The sequence below is a fragment of the Pelophylax lessonae genome (genome assembly GCF_965119305.1).
Source record: "Pelophylax lessonae genome assembly, contig: HAP1_SCAFFOLD_350, whole genome shotgun sequence".
Classification (NCBI taxonomy): Eukaryota; Metazoa; Chordata; class Amphibia; order Anura; family Ranidae; genus Pelophylax; species Pelophylax lessonae.
Window position 1 is genome coordinate 23,515 of NW_028119994.1, and position 20,320 is coordinate 43,834.

The following is a 20,320-nucleotide window of genomic DNA, read 5'->3' on the forward strand; positions in this document are numbered from 1 at the left end:
GCAAAAGGTGCCGGATATGCACAGAGGCAATTACACTGAGAACCAACAAATTTACTTCCACCACTACAGGAAAAGAATATCCCATCAGAGAGTTCATAACATGTGATACCAAAGGTGTAATATACCTACTACAATGCGAATGTAACCTACAGTACGTAGGTAGGACTATTAGGACAGCAGGCATTCGTGTTGGAGAACATTTAACAAATATCAACAATGGATTCCCAGGACATAGTGTCTCTCAGCATTATGCTACTTGCCATAACAAAGATCCAAAAAAACTCAAAATCACGGTCATTGAAAAACACGTCCCACATTGGAGAGGTAGTAACCTACAAAGGTCAATTTCGAGACGTGAGACCTTTTGGATTTATGAGCTAAAATGTTACAGACCTAGAGGTCATAACATAGACTGGGATATCAACTCTCATATTAACAACAGTTAATACATAGCTAGTATTAAATTCCACACCTTCCAGCATGTTACTTTTTATACATACATACATCCAGACCACATGTAGAGATCTGGTATGGTAAAAAATTTTATTATTTTACAGAATATATTTTTATATAGAGGTGTTTTATTCATTTATATATATTTTAAAAGGTATTATGTTGTATTTTAGCTTTAGATTTTAAAAATATATCTATATGTCAACATATCCCTAGTTATAGGAATATCGGACCCTTCACTTCCGGTGTCAAGGTTGACATTTAAATAGAGATATTTATGTAAGATTTTATCCCAATTATAAATGTGGATAGACTGTATTCCCTATTGAGAGTTTAAAGTACATCCAATATTAAATAGTTGAATTTTAGCAGTAGAGAGATCGAGAATGAGGGGATATACAGTCACTTGCGATGTACTAAAAGTATTGAAGAGGAACCTTTCCGTTTCAAATATCACTAAACCACCTCCAGATTTGATTATTGTTATGGATATTAAGATATATTTAATAATTTAAAGCCGAGGAACCCGTAAGAGACTTCCGGTGCCTCCTCTGCAGACACCGGAAGTGACGCGGCTCCCTTTAGAATAAAAGGACGGAAGTGACGGCGCGCGAGAACCTCCTTTCTCTGAAGATAGCCAATCGGCGGAAACGCGTCAGGCAGGAGGCGTGCCGTCACCACGTCGCTTAGGATCCGAGCTGCAGCCGGACCCAGGCATCTAGGAATCCCTCAACGCTTTCTAATTTTATGTGAAGTCTATTCCGCATACATGTAAGTGCAATTTTTATTCAATAAAGCAAAATCAAGGGTAATGCACCATGGGCAGTTATTCTTTTACATGTTAATGCTGGAGCGAAATGATCCTCATAATCACCCATAACAAGTGGCCATGAGTACTATCTGAACACAGAAACCTACCCGACTGTGAACAGTGGAGTGGCATATGACTTCTACATCCATTGTGGCTGCCAATATCGATTGAACCTGAGAGCAGTGAGCAGTGCTTGATATACCCATTTGATCTGGTAAGAGGCCTGACGGGCTCTTGTGAATGCACGGCGGGGAGCACTTTGTTCGATTTGGGCACCAGGATTGTTTATTTTCACTATAGAAAAGCACTTACCCTATTCCGTCCGGTAAGGAGGCTTTCTAGCAGGTGGAGGGAACTTCAATTCACAAAGTGAATTAACCATCACCTGTCAGCACCTCACCATTGCTGGTGGTTTCACCATTGATACAATTGTGTTGGGACTTATACACTGTTTATTTACATTTATACATTGATTTGTATTGTATAGAAGACACATTCACTTGTTACCATCACTGTTGGTGGTCTCACTATTGACACAGTTGTGTCGTGGGACTTTTCTTCACCATTTCTGTATATATATTTTGTTTATATTTGGAATTGTTTTTGTATTGATTGGAATACACATTTTAATGTTGGATATAGCGCACCATTAATTATTCTATCACATATTTTTTCATCTGGTAGCAGCATATCACAGACCAGCGCACTTTACTCTTCATATCTTATATATTTATTCATCGAAGAGTGTCTAAGAATTCTGTGGATTCACATCCTATTATTTATTTATATCACATTGTATTAGAAATTCTTACATGAAATGTTCTTTTGGGTAAACTTTATTAGTGCCGTATGACATCAACGAAATCCTCATATATATATATATATATATATATATATATATATATATATATATATATACACACACACACACATATATACACACGTACACTGTATATATATTTTAAACTTGAGGGGTATTACGACGGCAGATTTCACGTTAGGATCTTAAATCTGGTTTTGATTTTCATTATTTATAGTTCAGTGGGGGTTTATATGATTTATATGAATACCGCATTGTGGCCACTAGAAGGAGCCAAGGAAGTCACTTTACGTAAGGAAATATGGCCAACATTCATCATGGCTGGGCGAATGCTGGTCACATTCGTTCAATTATTATTTTTAAAAATAGACCTCTAAGTGTTTGTGAAATCTTACACTACAAAATGTACTCAGCCAATGATAGGTAATGACTCAATTTTTATTTTTCTCCTGCTATCAATGGCCAACACGGGACAACACTTCATACATGTCTTTGGTGATCTCTGATCTCCTTATGAAGTGTTTCTTACATGATGAAGATCAGCCATGGAGTATATCTGAGGTGTATATCAGGGTGTGCTTCTTCCCCACATTTCCACCAACATTCATATAGAAGACATTTCCCGCACTCAAGGCACTAATACACTTTGAATGTTGTGCGGTATCCCTGATGAACAGGAAGACAGCACTTGAGTGAGTAACAATTCCTTCACTCGGCACAGGAAAGTGGCTTCTCCCTCGTGTGCAATCTCTGATGTCTGTAATGACTGGACTTGTCTGAAAAACATTTCCTGCATTCAGAACAGGAATACGGCTTCTCCCCTGTGTGTAATCTTTGGTGTGTGTGTAGATGGGACTTCCGTGAAAAACATTTCCCACACTCAGGACAAGAATATGGCTTCTCACCCGTGTGAGATCTCTGATGTGTGTAAAGTTGGGACTTTTCTGAAAAACATTTCCCACACTCAGGACAGGAATATGGCTTCTCCCCTGTGTGAGATCTCTGATGTGTTTGAAGATTATACTTCTGTGAAAAACATTTCCCGCACTCAGGACAGGAATATGGTTTTTCCCCTGTGTGAGATCTTTTATGCACATTAAGACCGGATTTAAAACGGAAACACTTCCCGCACTCAGTACAGGAAAACCTCTTATCTGTTGGAAGGACGGCACTGTCCCTCACAGTCTGAGGTTCCTCAGGATAAGAGGAATACGAAGGTCCGGCACCGTCCCTCACAGTCTGAGGTTCCTCAGGATAAGAGGAATACGATGGTCCAGCAATGTCCCTCACAGTCTGAGGTTCCTCAGGATAAGAGGAATACGATGGTCTGGCAATGTCCCTCACAGTCTGAGGTTCCTCAGGATAAGAGGAATACGATGGTCCAGCAATGTCCCTCACAGTCTGAGGTTCCTCAGGATAAGAGGAATACGATGGTCCATCTACACTGTGTGGTGCCGGATGGACATTTGAGGAAGCCGGGTTTTCTCCTGGACTATACTTTGTGATGTCCTCATCTTCTACTTTACAGTCTGGAGACAAAGTGAGACAATCCTCTGAGGTTTTCCTCATCTCCCGTCCATCTACTAAAATAGAAATACAAAGATTATTACTAGACATCAGCAGATTGGTTCCCCTAAACCAGGGCTCCGCCCACATCAGACAGCTTTGTCTCTGAGGATCTTACAATTCCCCCCTCAAGGTAACTAGTAAATGGGTCCTCTGATCTCCTACCAGTTCATTTCTTTATTCATGGACCTTAGTCAGAGAGTGAGGAAACAACGAGAACTGTATCTTCCTTACACAAGAAGTCCCGCACTTCCTTATTTAGTCCATGATTTAGTCATGAATAACAGTAGAAAGCATAGAAAAAAACACAGAGGGCGCGCAGGCCTAGCGCATAAACCTCAATACATGTTTTTATTGAATAAAATAGAGGTGAATGTACTCACAAACCACTGCTTGCGTCATGAACTGAAGCAAGTAGTGGTTTGGGAGTACATTCACCTCTATTTTAATAAATTAAAACCTGTATTGAGGATAATGCGCTAGGCCTGCGCGCCCTCTGTGTTCTTCTATGCTTTCTGCTCATTTAGACTTCCCAAGTCTTTGGAAGGCATCCAGGTGTGCATTATCCACAGGTCAAGATAAGAGTCTGATTACATGTTGGGACTTGTCGCACAGCGCAGGAGAGTGAACATAAATAACAGCGGGGCTGAGCCCCACCAGAGGTCAGAGAGTGAGGATGGGGGGAGAACAACCAAGACGAAGACTGGAATGATCCTGAAGATCTCCATCATTGGGTTACTGACTCCTCCCTCATTATCACTTTCTGTTTAAGGTTCCAAAGATTGAGGATGTTATCACATTATTATTAACATGTAAAAGGCTGTCCTCCTATCAAATCTGTACATTAAAAATGTCCAGCTGGTAGGCAATGGGTGTAAAATAGTATTATGCAATGTACAACTTATTATATAGGATACACAAATTAGGACTGTACGGTTCAAAATGATGTATTGTACAACATAGAGTATATAGTGCAGTGGTCAGGAGTATATAATGTACAACATAGAGTATATAGTGCAGGGGTCAGGAGTATGTATTGTACAACATAGAGTATATAGTGCAGGGGTATATAATGTACAACATAGAGTATATAGTGCAGGGGTCAGGAGTATATAATGTACAACATAGAGTATATAGTGCAGGGGTCAGAAGTATGTAATGTACAACATAGAGTATATAGTGCAGGGGTCAGGATTATGTAACGTACAACATAGAGTATATAGTGCAGGGGTCAGGACTCATAATATTGTTATTCAGTAATCAGTTAAAGCTTTAATGTCTACATGAGACAAGTTGCAGAGGTCCCACACCGCTGCCTCCCATCTCCTGAGACTGCACTCAGTGATTTGAGTCTGAGACTATACAGACATATCCCTCCACCCGGCATTCCCAATAGACAACAGAACAAGTACCCTGGGAGAATTGTTCTGTCAGAGATCTTACTAGACATTTTTTAGCCAGCTGAACCCCAGAATCTCCATAAATCCAGTCTAGAGACATAAATTGTGTCTGCAGCAGAGAAGGAAGATTATCCGAGAGAAATACAGGAATACAGAACTGATCTCACCCAGTCCCTTCCCTACTCTGGACCAATCAGTGAGCAGTATGGGTGGAGGAATGTATTTAGTGTTAATGACCCACCTGTGCTGATCTCTGTAGGAGTGTCCTCCTCTATAAATGTCCCCGTTATTCCATCCTCCTCCATAGACTGCTGATCATCCCTCACATACGTCTCTTCTTCTTCTGCTTCAACCTCAAATTCTATATCTATCAGATCTTCACCCTAATCCGAGAAAGGGATACAAAATAACAACTGTAAGACATAAGAATTTTATCTTGGGACATCACATTTAAAAAAATAAACACATCACCTCTATGAGTCCATGTTCTAGATGCCACCAACCTTGCAATGGTGAGGGATGGTGTGATCTTCCTGTGTGGAATCCCGGGAATACAGAGGACGGGGACATCTCTCTGGTGGGTTTCTGTAGCTGGATGACTCCGCCATGGTGTCCTGGTACAGATCTTTGTGTTCCTTTAGAAACTCTGACTCCTCCATCACCCCATCCTCATCATCCTCCTCTTTTATCTCTTCTTTAACCCCAACTTTAGAATCTCTCAGGTTTCCACTCTGAATATATAATAAAAATGACATCAATGGTAACAAGGCAGATAATGTACAGATCCTAATGATACTATCAGTGATTGTTCCTCATCTACCTGATGATGGTGAGGGATGGTGTGACCTTCCTGTGTGGAATCCCGGGAATACAGAGGACGGGGACATCTCTCTGGTGGGTTCCCATTACTGGATCCATCTGTAGGAAACACACACACTGACTGAATACATTGTTTCTATGTGTTTATCAGATGATGGGGGATCTAGGTGGATCCTCCGTACTGCTCTCTCCTTTACAATAAAGTCTCCTCTTACCCGGTGATGTGAGGGGCGGCTGATTCTCCATCATGACGTCCTTGTAGAGATCCTTGTGTCCTTCTAAGTACTCCCACTCCTCCATGGAGAAATAGACAGTGACATCCTGACACCTTATAGGAACCTGACACACACAATGATACAGTCACCATCCAGACACATCCCTTGTCTGTTACTGGATAATGTCCCAGAATTCCCAGCACCGCTCACCTCTCTTGTCAGCAGCTCCATCATCTTCTTGGTGACTTCTAGAATCTTCTGCATGTTGTGTCTCTCAGGTTTTAGGGAGTCACATGGAGGCACTGTGATGGTCATATGATCACCTGACTTCAGAGGAGGAAATCTCTGTATTGATAAACCAATAGAAATATCATGTTAGAATCCCAGAATCCTCCTCCCCTCATTGGTCAGGTCTGTGTTTTATTAATAGAGACAAGAGTCATGTCATGTGACCTCCCAGAATCCTCCTCCCCTCATTGGTCAGGTCTGTATTTTATTAATAGAGATAAGAGTGATGTCATGTGACCTCCCAGAATCCTCCTCACCTCTCCAGTCAGCAGGTAGATGATCTCCAGGGTGAGGTTTAGTATCTTCTCAGTCATGTGACTCTGGTCCTCCTCCATCCTCATTGGTGCCGTCATTTGATCTATACAGGTTTCCTTGTAGACGGATAAATGAAGGTAAGAATTATTTGGATGGTATTGGTCACACAATAATAGGATGGGGATGTGAGGGGGGTAATAGAAGGGTTGCTGTGTATTTAAGGACTACTGGCCCTATGGGAACACATTTAGTTTGGACTGTGTAGTATTTATTACAATTTTTCCAGAACTCTCTTGGCCTGCTGGATCACAAATTCCCTTTTCTCTGTTGGGTTTGTTTGGTTTCTGAAATGGTTTTGATTAGTATTAGATCTGCAGACAAGGATAAATATGATCCTTCCTCTGACTTGTTTGCTCTGAGGCAGTGCTGTGAGGTCAATGTTGGGTCAGCATGATGTCCAGGAAAAAGAACTTGCTGACTTTTGGGCCGGAGTTGCCGGCTATTTAGGATAATTGCCAGAACTCCAGCTGCAAGGCCCCAATCTCCAGCAGCCTGCTGACTGACAGGAGTGATGTCACTGTCACTCTCTTCAGTAGGAGAAGAAATAGGATTGGATAGCAGGAGCATGGTGCCGGTGGAGTAGAGAGCTGTGGGGGAGGAGTCTGTTCTTTTCCCTCCAATGGCAGCCAGTGTGGGTAGGAGGAGGACAGTGGGGGGGGGGGGGGATTTCTGTTCTCTTTGTTGCCAAGTATATTGTGGTATTAAGGACATTGTACAGAGTGGCAGTGGGTTCCTGGGGCTCTGAATTCCAGCAACGAGCACTACCAGACCCTGTGTCATGGGAAGGTTTTGAGTTGCAAACCCATTAGGTGATGCTGTGCAAACAGACCTCCTCATAGAACAAGTGTCCTTGTTTGTGCTATTTTGTGTCCTGCAACATACTCCTTCACCGGTGAGATGGTAATGTGAAGGCTTCCTTTACTTCCTGAAAGGAGTTCTTTAAGGAGGTCAGAAAAGTAATTGGAGGTGGGGTGGAAGGACCAACAGAGACCAACAGCCCCTATGAGCCATAAAGCCATTGACTCTGAGCGTTTCAGTCTAACTACCCCCTCAGAGTCCCCTACCAGCCCTTCAGCCCCACTAACCTCTCAGAGTTGTTCAGCCCTTTTACTTCCCAAGAGGTCCCAAAAGTCCTTCTGCTACACTTCCTCCTCAGGGGTCCCAGAGCCCTTCAGATGCAGTAAACCCTCAGAGGTCCCAGGGTCCTTTAATCCCCACTACCTCCTCAGAGACCCCTCAGTTCCTCTCCTTTCCTCAGAGCCCTCAGTATTTTCCTTTCTCTGACACCAATGATGGAACATATTCTTCATGGCAGGCTGGGGAATGTTTTCTTCCTCCTGACCAGCAATGTAAGGGGCTCCATACTCCTGCCCCCTGCACTCCATCGTTGTGTTGGCTGCATATTGTAATGATTGCCCATTGGCTGCCTGTGTAGTGTAATAATTGCCCTTTGTAGGCCATGTATGGTCAGGATGGTCATTGTCTTCTCTATTTATTGTCAGTGCTGTTTGTTTAGAGGACCAAATTACTAGAATTTATCTCCAAATATGAAGAGAATGGTCCGGCCCTTCACAGAGTTCACTGTGCCTGTAAAGCAATGGAAGCCTCTATAGCAGTAAATGGGAAATCCCAGTCCCAGATACTCCGGTCAATGGCAGGTTGGATACCGCTTAGATGTACCCAGAGAGGGCGCTCTCCTAACCTGGTGATATCTGACATGTTTAGATTGTAAAATGCCAATCTTTGCCCTGGAGGGCTATTGGCAGGTAAAGAGGTCCTAAATAACTTTTCTACCCCAACCCAGATTCCTTAACCATTTATAACCCAGAATAACTTAAAGATCTTCTATATCATCATACATCACTAAATCCACACAAAACTTTATTTATAATCATAAATAACGGGTAAAATGTTATTAAAATACTATAAAAATGCATAAAACAGATGAATCAAAAGCAAAAAATCAAAATTCAGTCCAGCGGGAACAATTGTATTGAGCTGAAAAATTAATTTTTATTCCCATCTGGACGTCTTTTTGATAAAATTGCCTCCCTCTCACTCCGGGTTCACTATTTCATCCCCCCAAAATCCAGTCCCTTTCAGACTCCTCTTGTGAACCTCATCATAGTGTCTCTGGAGGGGGCGCTGATCATTCCCGTGTAAAATCTTACAGAAATCTTCCCTAACCCCAACCTTTAATTATCATTTCATTCCCCCCACATACAATGTCTGGAGCCGCCATTTACTGACACCAATAACTCCCCTCGTGGTACAGACCCTAAATTCCCTCATTGTAATATACGGGATTATTCTACATTTCCACACTATATATGTGTGTATCATCATCTGCTGGAGATAAAAGACGTCACAGTGACTATGGAGGAAGAGGACGGACATGACGGGGGGGGGGGGGTTACTGGGTGTAAATAGAAAATAAGATCTTATTACCTCCTCTGCTGCCACTTCCAATAATATCTCCTATCTACTTCCTCCCAAATGTCCTGTTTGTACCTAACATAACTTCCTTTCTGGTATGACATCACTTCCTGTCTGTATTCCATAGAGACTTCCTGTCTGGGTAGAAGTGAGATCACCACCTTGTGGAGCTCAGAGGAACTGCAGCCCTGAGAAATGTCTGGTAGTGTGAACACGGCCTTGTGCTGTGTGTGTATGTACTGTATATCCTTATAGATGGGTCATCTCCACTCCCACCAAGGGGGATAGAAATATATTACTGTCTAGTCCAACCTTTCTCAACCAGGGTTCCTCCAAAGGTTTCTAGGGGTTCCTTGATCAATAAACAATGTCTATCTCTCAGTAACAACTGACATTGATTATCTGTAAGGGGGCAGTCTTCTCACTGATGACAATGTAAGAATGTTCTTCTCCCACTGACCACACCGATAAGAGAGTCCTTCTCTCATTATTTACCAATGTAAAGGACCACCATACAGATCACTGATATAAGGGAATCCTTCTCTCTATGGTCTCCAATATAAGGGACCACTGATATTAGGGGATCCTTCCCCCATTGGTCACCAATGTAAGGGACCACTGCATTGACCACTGATATAAGGGGATACTTCTTCCATTGGCCACCAATATAAAGGACCACTGCATTGACCACTGATATAAGGGAATCCTTCTCCCATTGGTCACCAATGTAAGGGACCACTGCATTGACCACTGATATAAGGGGATCCTTCTCCCATTGGTCACCAATGTAAGGCCCCACTGCATTGACCACTGATATAAGGGGATACTTCTCCCATTGGTCACCAATGTAAGGGACCACTGCATTGACCACTAATATAAGGGGATCCTTCTTTCAAAGGTCACCAATGTAAGGGACAACTACACTGACCACTGATATAAGGGGATCCTTCTTTCAAAGGTCACCAATGTAAGGGACCACTACACTGACCACTGATATAAGGAAATCCTTTGTTCAAAGGTCACCAATGTAAGGGACTACTACACTGACCACTGATATAAGGGGATCCTTCTTTCAAAGGTCACCAATGTAAGGGACCACTTCACTGACCACTGATATAAGGGGATCCTTCTTTCAAAGGTCACCAATGTAAGAGACTACTACACTGACCACTGATATAAGGGGATCCTTCTTTCAAAGGGCACCAATGTAAGGGACTACTACACTGACCACTGATATAAGGGGATCCTTCTTTCAAAGGTCACCAATGTAAGGGACTACTACACTGACCACTGATATAAGGGGATCCTTCTTTCAAAGGTCACCAATGTAAGGGACCACTTCACTGACCACTGATATAAGGGGATCCTTCTTTCAAAGGTCACCAACGTAAGGGACAACTACACTGACCACTAATATAAGGGGATCCTTCTTTCAAAGGTCACCAATGTAAGGGACTACTACACTGACCACTGATATAAGGGGGTCCTTCTAGAAGAAGTCACTGTAACAATAAAACAGCAGGAGGTAGACAGCAGTGTGTGAGGCTTCTAAGGAGTCGGGAATCTCCCAGCAGCATTGGTACACAGAGCGCCCTCCTGTGTGATAGAGTGCAACCCGGGAGCTGCAAGGCAGAGCGGGACTCCGGTCTGATCTGGTTTGACGCTTGTTATTATAGTTTTATGTGGGTGTCGCTATATTTTTCTAAACTTGTTCAGTTTGATGGTGTCACACTATGTGGATGTTTTTTTTTCTGGTCAAATCCCTGCTGCAGGATGTGAAACATCGGAAGCATACGAGCTCCAAGGAGGATCTGACAGCGGCAGGACTGATCCAGTCGGAGGGATATCTCTATGTCTGTCTGCCACACTGGAGAAAGTTTGGTAGGAGACATGGGGCAGTGTATGTCCATGTGAATGGTGGTGGGCTACACTTATTTCCATGTAGCGGTACCCCCATAAGAGCCAGAAGTATTACAGGTCCCATAGGTCTTTTCCATGAATTCCCCTGCAGCCAGGCACACAGTCACTCCTTTGGCCCAATGATCAATCTCAGGAATGCTTTTCTGATGATTTGTTCTGATAGAACTTGAGCTTGTATAGGAGGAGGAGGAGGTAAGTGTGGGGTTCTCCAGTAACTCTTAGTAACAATCTGAGGACACGAAGGGTGGATTTAATAAATAGACTGCGCGTGTTTCAAGTGCAGCTGCATTCATTTCCCCAGAACATAGTAAATGTGGTAAAGCTCTGCTGATTTCCATCATCCAATCATGTGCAAGCAAAGAAAAATGCAGCTTTTTATATTTTCCTTGCACCTGATTGGGTATTCTATACAAAGTGAAACTTTACCATATTTACATTTACCGAGGAAAATGAATCCAACTACACACAGTCTATTTCCCTTTAGTAAATCACCCCCTATACTGCCTTCTTTAGAACTATGACATAGACATGTGCAGAATGAAAAAAAGTGTTTTGATTCGGTATTTACATAAATTTGTTTAGTTAAATTTGTTTAATTTGTTCTCTAAATTTGTTTCATTTATTCAAATTCGAATCGATTCAAATTCAAATCAAATTCCATTTGAATTGCATTCAAATCAATTTCTATTCAAAATTGGTTTTATTCTATTTGATTCTATTGTATTGTTTATGCTATTCTTTTTATTTTATGTTCAATTCTTTTCTATTATATTCTATACAAATTTATTATATTTAAAATTCTAATTTCTGAAAACAGTTATATTGTTATATTCTTTCTATTCTATTATTTTCTATTGTTTATTCTTTTCTATTTTACTATTTGATTTTCTATTCTATTCTTGTCTATTGTATTCAAATTTATTCTTTTTGAAATTTGGATTTCAGAAGATAGCTATATTCTTACTATTTTATTCTATTCTATTTTTTATTCCATTATTTTACTTTATTTTCTATTCTATTTTATTCTGTTCTTTTGTTTTCTATTCTGTTTTGTTCTTTTTTTATTCTATTATTTTATTTTCTATTCTATCCCTTTATTTATTATTCTATTTTTTGATTCTTTTATTTTCTATTCTGTTCTGTTTTACTCTATCATATTCTATTCTTTAATAATCTATTCTATTCTTTTGTGTTCCTTTATTTTATTTTCCATTTTATTCTCTTCAGAAATTCGAATTTGATTAGAAAATTATTCAAACTCAAAATCTGTTTGAATTCAAAACTTTTTTCAATTCAATTCAAAGAGTATTTGAAGTTCGTTTGAAATTTAGTTTCGTTACTTTGGATTTTGGATAGTGAAGAGGAAGGCACGATCACTGAAGGATCTTTATTAATAAGCGTGAAGGCTGCATTGTCAGCTGCATGGATCTGGTAAGGGCACAGTTCACCTGGGGTGTAGAGCAGGCACTTACCACTGATCATAGGAGGTAGTTACTGCCACTTATTACACACGGGGGCACACTTGTATAAAGTACTCAAAACCCATACTTGAGTAAAAGTACAAGTGCTCGATCAAAAAGTGACTTGAGTAGAAGTACTAAAGTATTCAACATTTTTTGTACTTAAGTATTGCAAGTAGTTTTTTTTTTTAAATTTTGCTACTCAAGTACTGAAAGTAAAAGCACAAGTACTGTGTTATGTAGTTATTAAAGAAAGAAGTCAAAAGTTTGAACATCATATTGTTTTTTATTATTTCAAATGATTAACCTAAAGGACAATCACAATTCCTTTGGCTGTAACTTTTTGTAAACAAAAACAGATAAAGTATGTCCCTCCCTTTCCCCTCCTTCTCTTCCCTGCATGTTTTTTTTTTCTCCACAGTTTATTGGTGCGCAAAATCATATATAAACCAATGTGATATACAACAATATATTCCAATAATGAAATAAAGGAAGAGTGGATGAAATCAAAGTCAATAAAAAGTCCATAAATGCCATAATACCATATATATGTGACAAAACAAGATGAATATATTTTCAAAGGTGAAGGAATCAAACAGGTGCTATTCCAAATAATAGGTACAGACTCCTCCCACCACCTTGTGGATTTCCCCCTTACCTGGCGGATGAAGGTAAGTGCAAAATAATATCCAAATAGACTCTTCCAGTGAAACAAAACTGCAAAACTCTGTGCTCTCAACTTCCAGTGAAAAAAGCAAAATCAGCCTCTTACCAGAAATACGGTGTATGTACGCTTGTGACTCTCCTTGGTTGGGGGAGGTTCTCTTTCCCCTTAACAGCAGATATGTAGACCATTTTATTTATACATACAGTAGCATTTATTTTAGTATGCGCTGATTTACACATGACATTATACACATTTTTATGAACTTCATGAAACCTGCCATCTACTGTTCTGGCAGTGGTAATTTTTATAATTGTAACGAGTAACTATGCAGCACAAAAAAAAAATATCGGAGTAGAAGTATTGAAATCATCGAAAAAATGTAGTAAAGTAAAAGTGGAAGTAGGAGAAAAAAATTCTACTCTAGGAAAGTACAGATACCGCCTTTCGATACTTAAGTACAGTAGTGAAGTAGTTCTACTTAGTTACTATACGACAGTTTACGCCAGGGATCCTCAAACTACGGCCCTCCAGCTGTTGCAGAACTACAAATCCCATGAGGCATTGTAAAACTCTGACATTAACAGACATGACTAGGCATGATGTGAATTGTAGTTCCCGAACAACTGGAGGGCCATAGTCTGAAGACCCCTGGTTTACGCAGCGCTTTACAACTTGAGGGTAGACAGTACAAATACAGTACACTTTAATACAAAAGGAATCAGAGGGCCCTGCTCATTAGAGCTTACAAAGTAAGAGGGAGGGTGAAGAGATAAAAGAGGTAATGACTGTGGGGGATGGGCTGATGGAGAAAATAAATGTACCGTTGTTAGGTGGATGCTAGATAGATTTCTCTGAAGAGATGTGTTTTCAGGGATCATCTAAAAGTAGACAAAGTAGGAGATAGTCGGACAGATGGGGGTAGCATTCCACAGGATGGGAGAGGCTCGGGAGAAGTCCTGGAGGCGAGCATGGGAAGTGGTTACAAGGGAGCTAGAAAGCAGGAGGTCCTGGAAGGAACAAAGAGAACGAGTTGGTTGGTATTTTGAGACCAGATTAGTGATGTAGCTGGGCGCCAAGTTATGGATGGCTTTGTAAGTTATGGTTAGTAACTTGAATTTAATTTGTTGGTTGAGTGGCAGCCAATGGAGGGATTGGCAAAGGGGGGTAGCAGACACAAGAGTGGTTTGCAAGGTGGATGAGCCTGGCAGCAGCATTCATGATGGACTGAAGGGGGGGATAGTCTTTTTAAAGGTAAGCCAATGAGAAGGGAGTTGCAGTAATTGAGACGAGAGATGACCAGGGAGTGGATTAGAAGCTTGGTGGTATCATTGGTTAGGAAGGGACATATCTTGGAGATGTTGCGGAGGTTGAGACGGCAAGCTTTGGATAGTGACTGGATGTGTGGCCGTGGTTATAAATCTTCCTCTTTGGTGAATTTGAGCAAAGTGCTTTCACTAAGAATGAAATAGACTGAGCTCTTCAGGACACCGAGCACAATGTCCCCTTTACACACACAGCTACTGTACTTCTATAACACCAGGGGGGTGGTAACAGCACACAGTCTCTAGGATCTCTCACCCACTCAATGTCCTCAGATTGGTTTCCTCCCTCCGATATCATCCAGACACTTTCTCCCAGTGATAGCAGATCAGATCCTCAGACAAAAAGCCCCTCAGTCAGCTCCAGCAATCTTCATCAACTAGGCCCTCCAGCTAACCCAGCCAAGACCTCAATAATCAACAGGCACATGGCAGAATTGCTTAGGGGGCAACCAGCCCCCCCCCCCCAGGCTGTGATCTCCTTCTCAGGGGTAAGACAAGACTGTTCCAGATCTCAGAGTATTTATACACACTCCCAGCTGCCATCTGGGGTTACCAGATACCATCCCCAGGGATTGACCAGTGCTGCTTAAATATTCAGCTGCTAATTTGACTTTTCCAGCCCACTACCTTCCAGAATATTTCCAGCCACACCGGGGAAAACAGTCAATCCTGCAGCCAGTGATACACAGAACAGACCTAACGAATCCCATACAGCTACACAGATTACAGTGAGCCAAGAACTACATTTCCCTAAACCAGCGCCTGTCTAGGAGAGTGCGACATATGTCACATGTATGCTAATGGAGTAATAGGGATTTCTTCTCACTTAAACCCAGGTGGATAAAGACATTTCAGCACTGACACTATTTCTGTTTGGACTTGTTGAACTCTGGACATTTATAGACATCTTTCTCACAGCACAACATATATTTATCATATCATTTTTTTTTTGGACTTTACTCATTTGATTCTTCACAGAATTGTATATATATATATATACACACACACATACATACATATATACACAGAACATCTGGAAAGTACTCACAACTCTTCACTTTTTCCACACTTTGTTATGTTACAGCCTTATTCCAAAATGGATTAAATTCATTATTTTCCTCGAAATTCTACAAACAATCCCCCATAATGAAAAAATGAAAGACGTTTGTTTGAAATCTTTGCTAATTTATTAAAAATAAAAAAATCCCATGTACATAAGTATCACAGCCTTTGACATGACACTCAGAATTGAGCTCAGGTGCATCTTGTTTCCACTGATCACTTTGAGATGTTCCTACAACTTGATTGGAGTCCACCTGTGGTAAATTCAGTTGATTAGACATGATTTTGAAAAGCACACACCTGTTTATATAAGGTCCCACAGTTAACAGTGCATGTCAGAGCACAAACTAAGCCATGAAGTCCAGGGAATTGCCTGTAGACCTCGAAGACAGGATTGTATGGAGGCACAGATCGGGGGAAGGGTACAGAAACATTTCTGAAGCATTGAAAGTCATAATGAGCACAGTGGCCTCCATCATCTGTAAATGGAAGAAGTGTGGAGCCACCAGGAATCTTTCTAGAGTGGGCCAGCTGGCCAAACTGAGCGATCGGTGGAGGGGGGCCTTAGTCAGGGAGGTGACCAAGAACCCGATGGTCACTCTGACAGAGCTCCAGCATTTCTCTGTGAAGAGAGGAGAACTTTCCAGAAGAACAACCATCTCTGCAGCACTCCACCAATCAGGCCTATGTGGGTGTGGCCAGACGGAAGCCACTCCTCAGTAAAAAGGCACATGACAGCCCACCTGGAGTTTGCCAAAAAGGCACCTGAAGGACTCAGACAATGAGAAACAAAATTCTCTGCTCTGATGAAACAAAGATCGAACTCTTTGGGCTGAATGGCAAGCGTCATGTCTGGAGGAAACCAGGCACCGATCATCATCTGGCCAATACCATCCCTACTGTGAAGCATGGTGGTGGCATCATCATGCTGTTGGGATGTTTTTCAGCGGCAGGAAGTGGGAGACTAGTCAGGATGGAGGGAAAGATGAATGCAGCAATGTACAGAGACATCCTTGATGAAAACCTTCTCCAGAGCGCTCTGGACCTCAGACTGGGGAGAAGGTTCGTCTTCCAACAGGACAATGACCCTAAGTACACAGCCAAGATAACAAAGGAGTAGCTACAGGACAACTCTGTGAATGTCCATGAGTGGCCCAGCCAGAGCCCAGACTTGAACCCGATTGAACATCTCTGGAGAGATCTGAAAATGGCTGAGCACCGACCCTCCCCCATCCAACCTGATGGAGCCTGAGAGGTCCTGCAAAGAAGAATGGGAGAAACTGCCCAAAAATAGGAGTGCCAAGCTTGTAGCATCATACTCAGAAATACTGGAGGCTGTAATTGGTGCCAAAGGAGCTTCACCAAAGTATTGAGCAAAGGGTGTGAATACTTATTGTACATGGGATTTTTCCATCTTTTATTTTTAATAAATTTGCAAAGATTTCAAACAAACTTCTTTCACTTTGTCATTATGGGGGATTGTTTGTAGAATTTTGAGGAAAATAATGAATTTAATCCATTTTGGAATAAGGCTGTAATATAACAAAATGTGGAAGAAGTGAAGCTCTGTGAGTACTTTCCGGATGCTCTGTATATCTTTCTTTTGTGAAATAATTCATTTTTGATGATTTTTTTTTGATTGACTCGCACTATGAGACACATTAATTTTATTTTTTCACTGTATATGTTTGGGATTAGCTTGAATGTATTAACCCCTTCAATATCAGGCACTTTAACCCCCTTTCTGCCGAGGCCAATTTTCAGCTTTCAGCGCTGTCACACTTTGAGTGACAATTACTCATACAATGTACTCACATGACATTTGTAACATTGCTTAGAAAGCGGTATTATCTTGCAGTACTGCATTATTGCCACTAGATGGAGCTAAAGATCATTGGAAATCAACGTATGAAATACAAAGAACATCAAAATTTATGGCTGCGTGGGTCCTTGTCACATTCTTTTAACAATTTTTCCAAAAATAGACCCTTAAATCTCTACACCACAAAATGTACGCAGCCAATCAAAGGTAATGACTCCATTTTTATTTTTCTACTGCTATCAATGGCCAACACAGTACAACACTTCATCCATATCTTGGTGATTTCTGATCTCATTTTGAAGTTCTTACATGATGAAGATCAGCCATGGAGTATATCTGAGGTGTATATCAGGGTGTGCTTCTTCCCCACATGTCCACCAACATTCATATAGAAGACATTTCCCACACTCAAGGCACTAATACACCTCCAGGGTTGTGTGGGATCCCTGATGTACAGGATGGCAGAACTTCAGTGAGGAACATTTCCCTCACTCAGGAATGGAAATTGGCTTCTTCCACCATGTGCAATCTCTGATGTCTGTAAAGACTGGACTTATCTGAAAAACATTTCCCGCACACAGAACAGGAAAGTGGCTTCTCTCCCGTGTGAGATCTCTGATGTGTGTAAAGATGAGACTTTCGTGAAAAACATTTTCCACACTCAAGACAGGAATACGGCTTCTCCCCTGTGTGAGATCTTTGATGTGTAACAAGGTTTGATTTTTGTACAAAACATTTCCCACACTCAGAACAGGAATACGACTTTTTATCCATGTGAGATCTCTGATGCCTGTAAAGGTTAGACTTATCTGAAAAACATTTCCCACACTCAGGGCAGGAATACAGCTTCTCACCAGTGTGAGATCTCTGATGTGTGACAAGTTGTGCTTTTACTACAAAACATTTTAGGCACTCAGGACAGGAATACGGCTTCTCACCTTTGTGAAGTCTTTGATGGGTGTGATAAAAGGACTTGTCTGAAAATGATTTTCCACATTCAAAACAGGAATACAGTTTTTCCCCCGTGTGAAGCTTTTGATGTCTGACAAGTTGTGATTTTTGTACAAAATGTTTCCCACACTCAGGACAGCAATACGGCTTCTCTCCTGTGTGAGATCTTTTATGAACATTAAGATTAAATTTAGAACAAAAACATTTCCCGCACTCAGGGCAGGAAAACCTCTTATCTGTTGGAAGGACGGCTACGTCCCTCACAGTCTGAGGTTCCTCAGGATAAGAGGAATACGATGGTCCATCTACACTGTGTGGTGCCGGATGGACATTTGAGGTAGCCGGGTTTTCTCCTGGACTATACTGTGTGATGTCCTCATCTTCTACTTTATAGTCTGGAGACAAAGTGAGACAATCCTCTGAGGGTTTCCTCATCTCCCGTCCATGTACTAAAATAGAAGTAAAAAGATTATTACTAGACATCAGCAGATTGGTTCCCCTAAACCACATCAGGCAATTTTGTCTCTGAGGATCTTACAATTCCCCCCTCAAGGTAACTAGTAAATGGGTCCTCTGATCTCCTACCAGTTCATTTCTTTATTCATGGACCTTAGTCAGAGAGTGAGGAAACAATGAGAACTGTCTTTTATAGGAGTGACAGTGATGAGGGGATTATACGACGAGTGTCCCCACCCCCTCTCTCACCCATTGCCATCTTCCCAACACAAGAAGTACTGCACTTCTTTATTTAGAGGTGGCTCTCTAATTAGGCAAATTAGGAGGTCGCCTAAGGCTTTGTGCTTACAGGGGCCTCACGGTCACCTAATTTGCCTCCCATGTGTGTTTCTGGGGAGGACTGGCTGTAGGGAATGCTGGAGCCATGCGGCCACATGTCTTAACAAGAGCTTCCTTCCCCCGGGCTCCCCTTTCACTCACTGTGTATGGCTGCTTAAACACACTGCCCCGCCCACCACACACTCTGCCAATCAGAGGTTAGATCACAACAGGGCTATCCAATGAGGGCGCTGCTGGCATCTCCGTCCTAACCCACCACGTGTTCCTGGCTTCCTGTACTGTGTGTGCAGCGAGTACTCAGAGGAGCATGAAGATGGCGGGAGGAGAGCGGAGATGACACGGGTGGTGTGCTTAGGACCGCACACAGGTGAGCTGTGCCATTGCTGCTCATTATCATAGTGGCTCTGTACAGCATTGTCTATGGGAGCTGTATAGTGTGTGCTGGGGGCAGACTCAGTCTGTATTAGGACACACCTGAACTGTGGATATGGGGTGGGCACTTCAACTTACTGCTCTCTCATCTATTATCTATGTGGGCATGAAGAGTTCTGTACAGCTTGGGCCCCCATCCCCCACACCATTTACTTGTCACAGTGATGACAAAAAAATGTGAAAGCTCCACCTCATGTTAGGAGTTTCTGCAGGGAAAAGGACTCTCTACTCACCCCCACATGAAGGAAAGGCGAGTATAAGCACAGTGGGAGAGTCATGTCCGCACAGTCTCTGACCATTTCTTGTATCATGTCCGCACAGTCTCTGACCATCTCTTGTATCATATCCGCACAGTCTCTGACCATCTCTTGTATAATGGCCACTCAGTCTCTGACCATCTCTTGTATCATGTCCACACAGTCTCTGACCATCTCTTGTATCATGTCCGCACAGTCTCTGACCATCTCTTGTATCATGGCCACTCAGTCTCTGACCATCTCTTGTAACATGTCTACACAGTCTCTGACCATCTGCTGTATCATGTCCTCAGTCTCTGGGGGGGGGGGGGAGCTTACAAAGTCAAGAGCGGGAGCGCTGCCAGGACAGGGGTCACGGGAGGAGTCAGATGTGTGTGGACTGTGGAGAGGAGAATATAAGATAAAACCAGAGCCACCAAGCTGAAGCCCAAAGAGGACCATCTGACTGACCCTGCAAGTGCACCTGAGAGGAGGTCAGTGACAGCGCTGCCAGACCAGTCTGAGGGGGG

The 20,320-nt window shown here is 42.0% G+C and overlaps 1 protein-coding gene across 1 annotated transcript in view; it reads right to left on the bottom strand.

Annotated features, from left to right (window-relative positions):
• Window positions 1–2,792: 2,792 nt before the first annotated feature.
• LOC309543787 (uncharacterized protein) overlaps window positions 2,793–20,320 on the bottom strand; it is a gene marked incomplete at both ends in the record, with an annotated part of 88,080 nt that continues 70,552 nt past the window's right edge. The window contains 2 exon segments of the mRNA XM_082276224.1: window positions 2,793–3,461; window positions 17,896–18,776. Coding sequence (XP_082132350.1) covers window positions 2,793–3,461; window positions 17,896–18,776 — 1,550 coding nt within the window.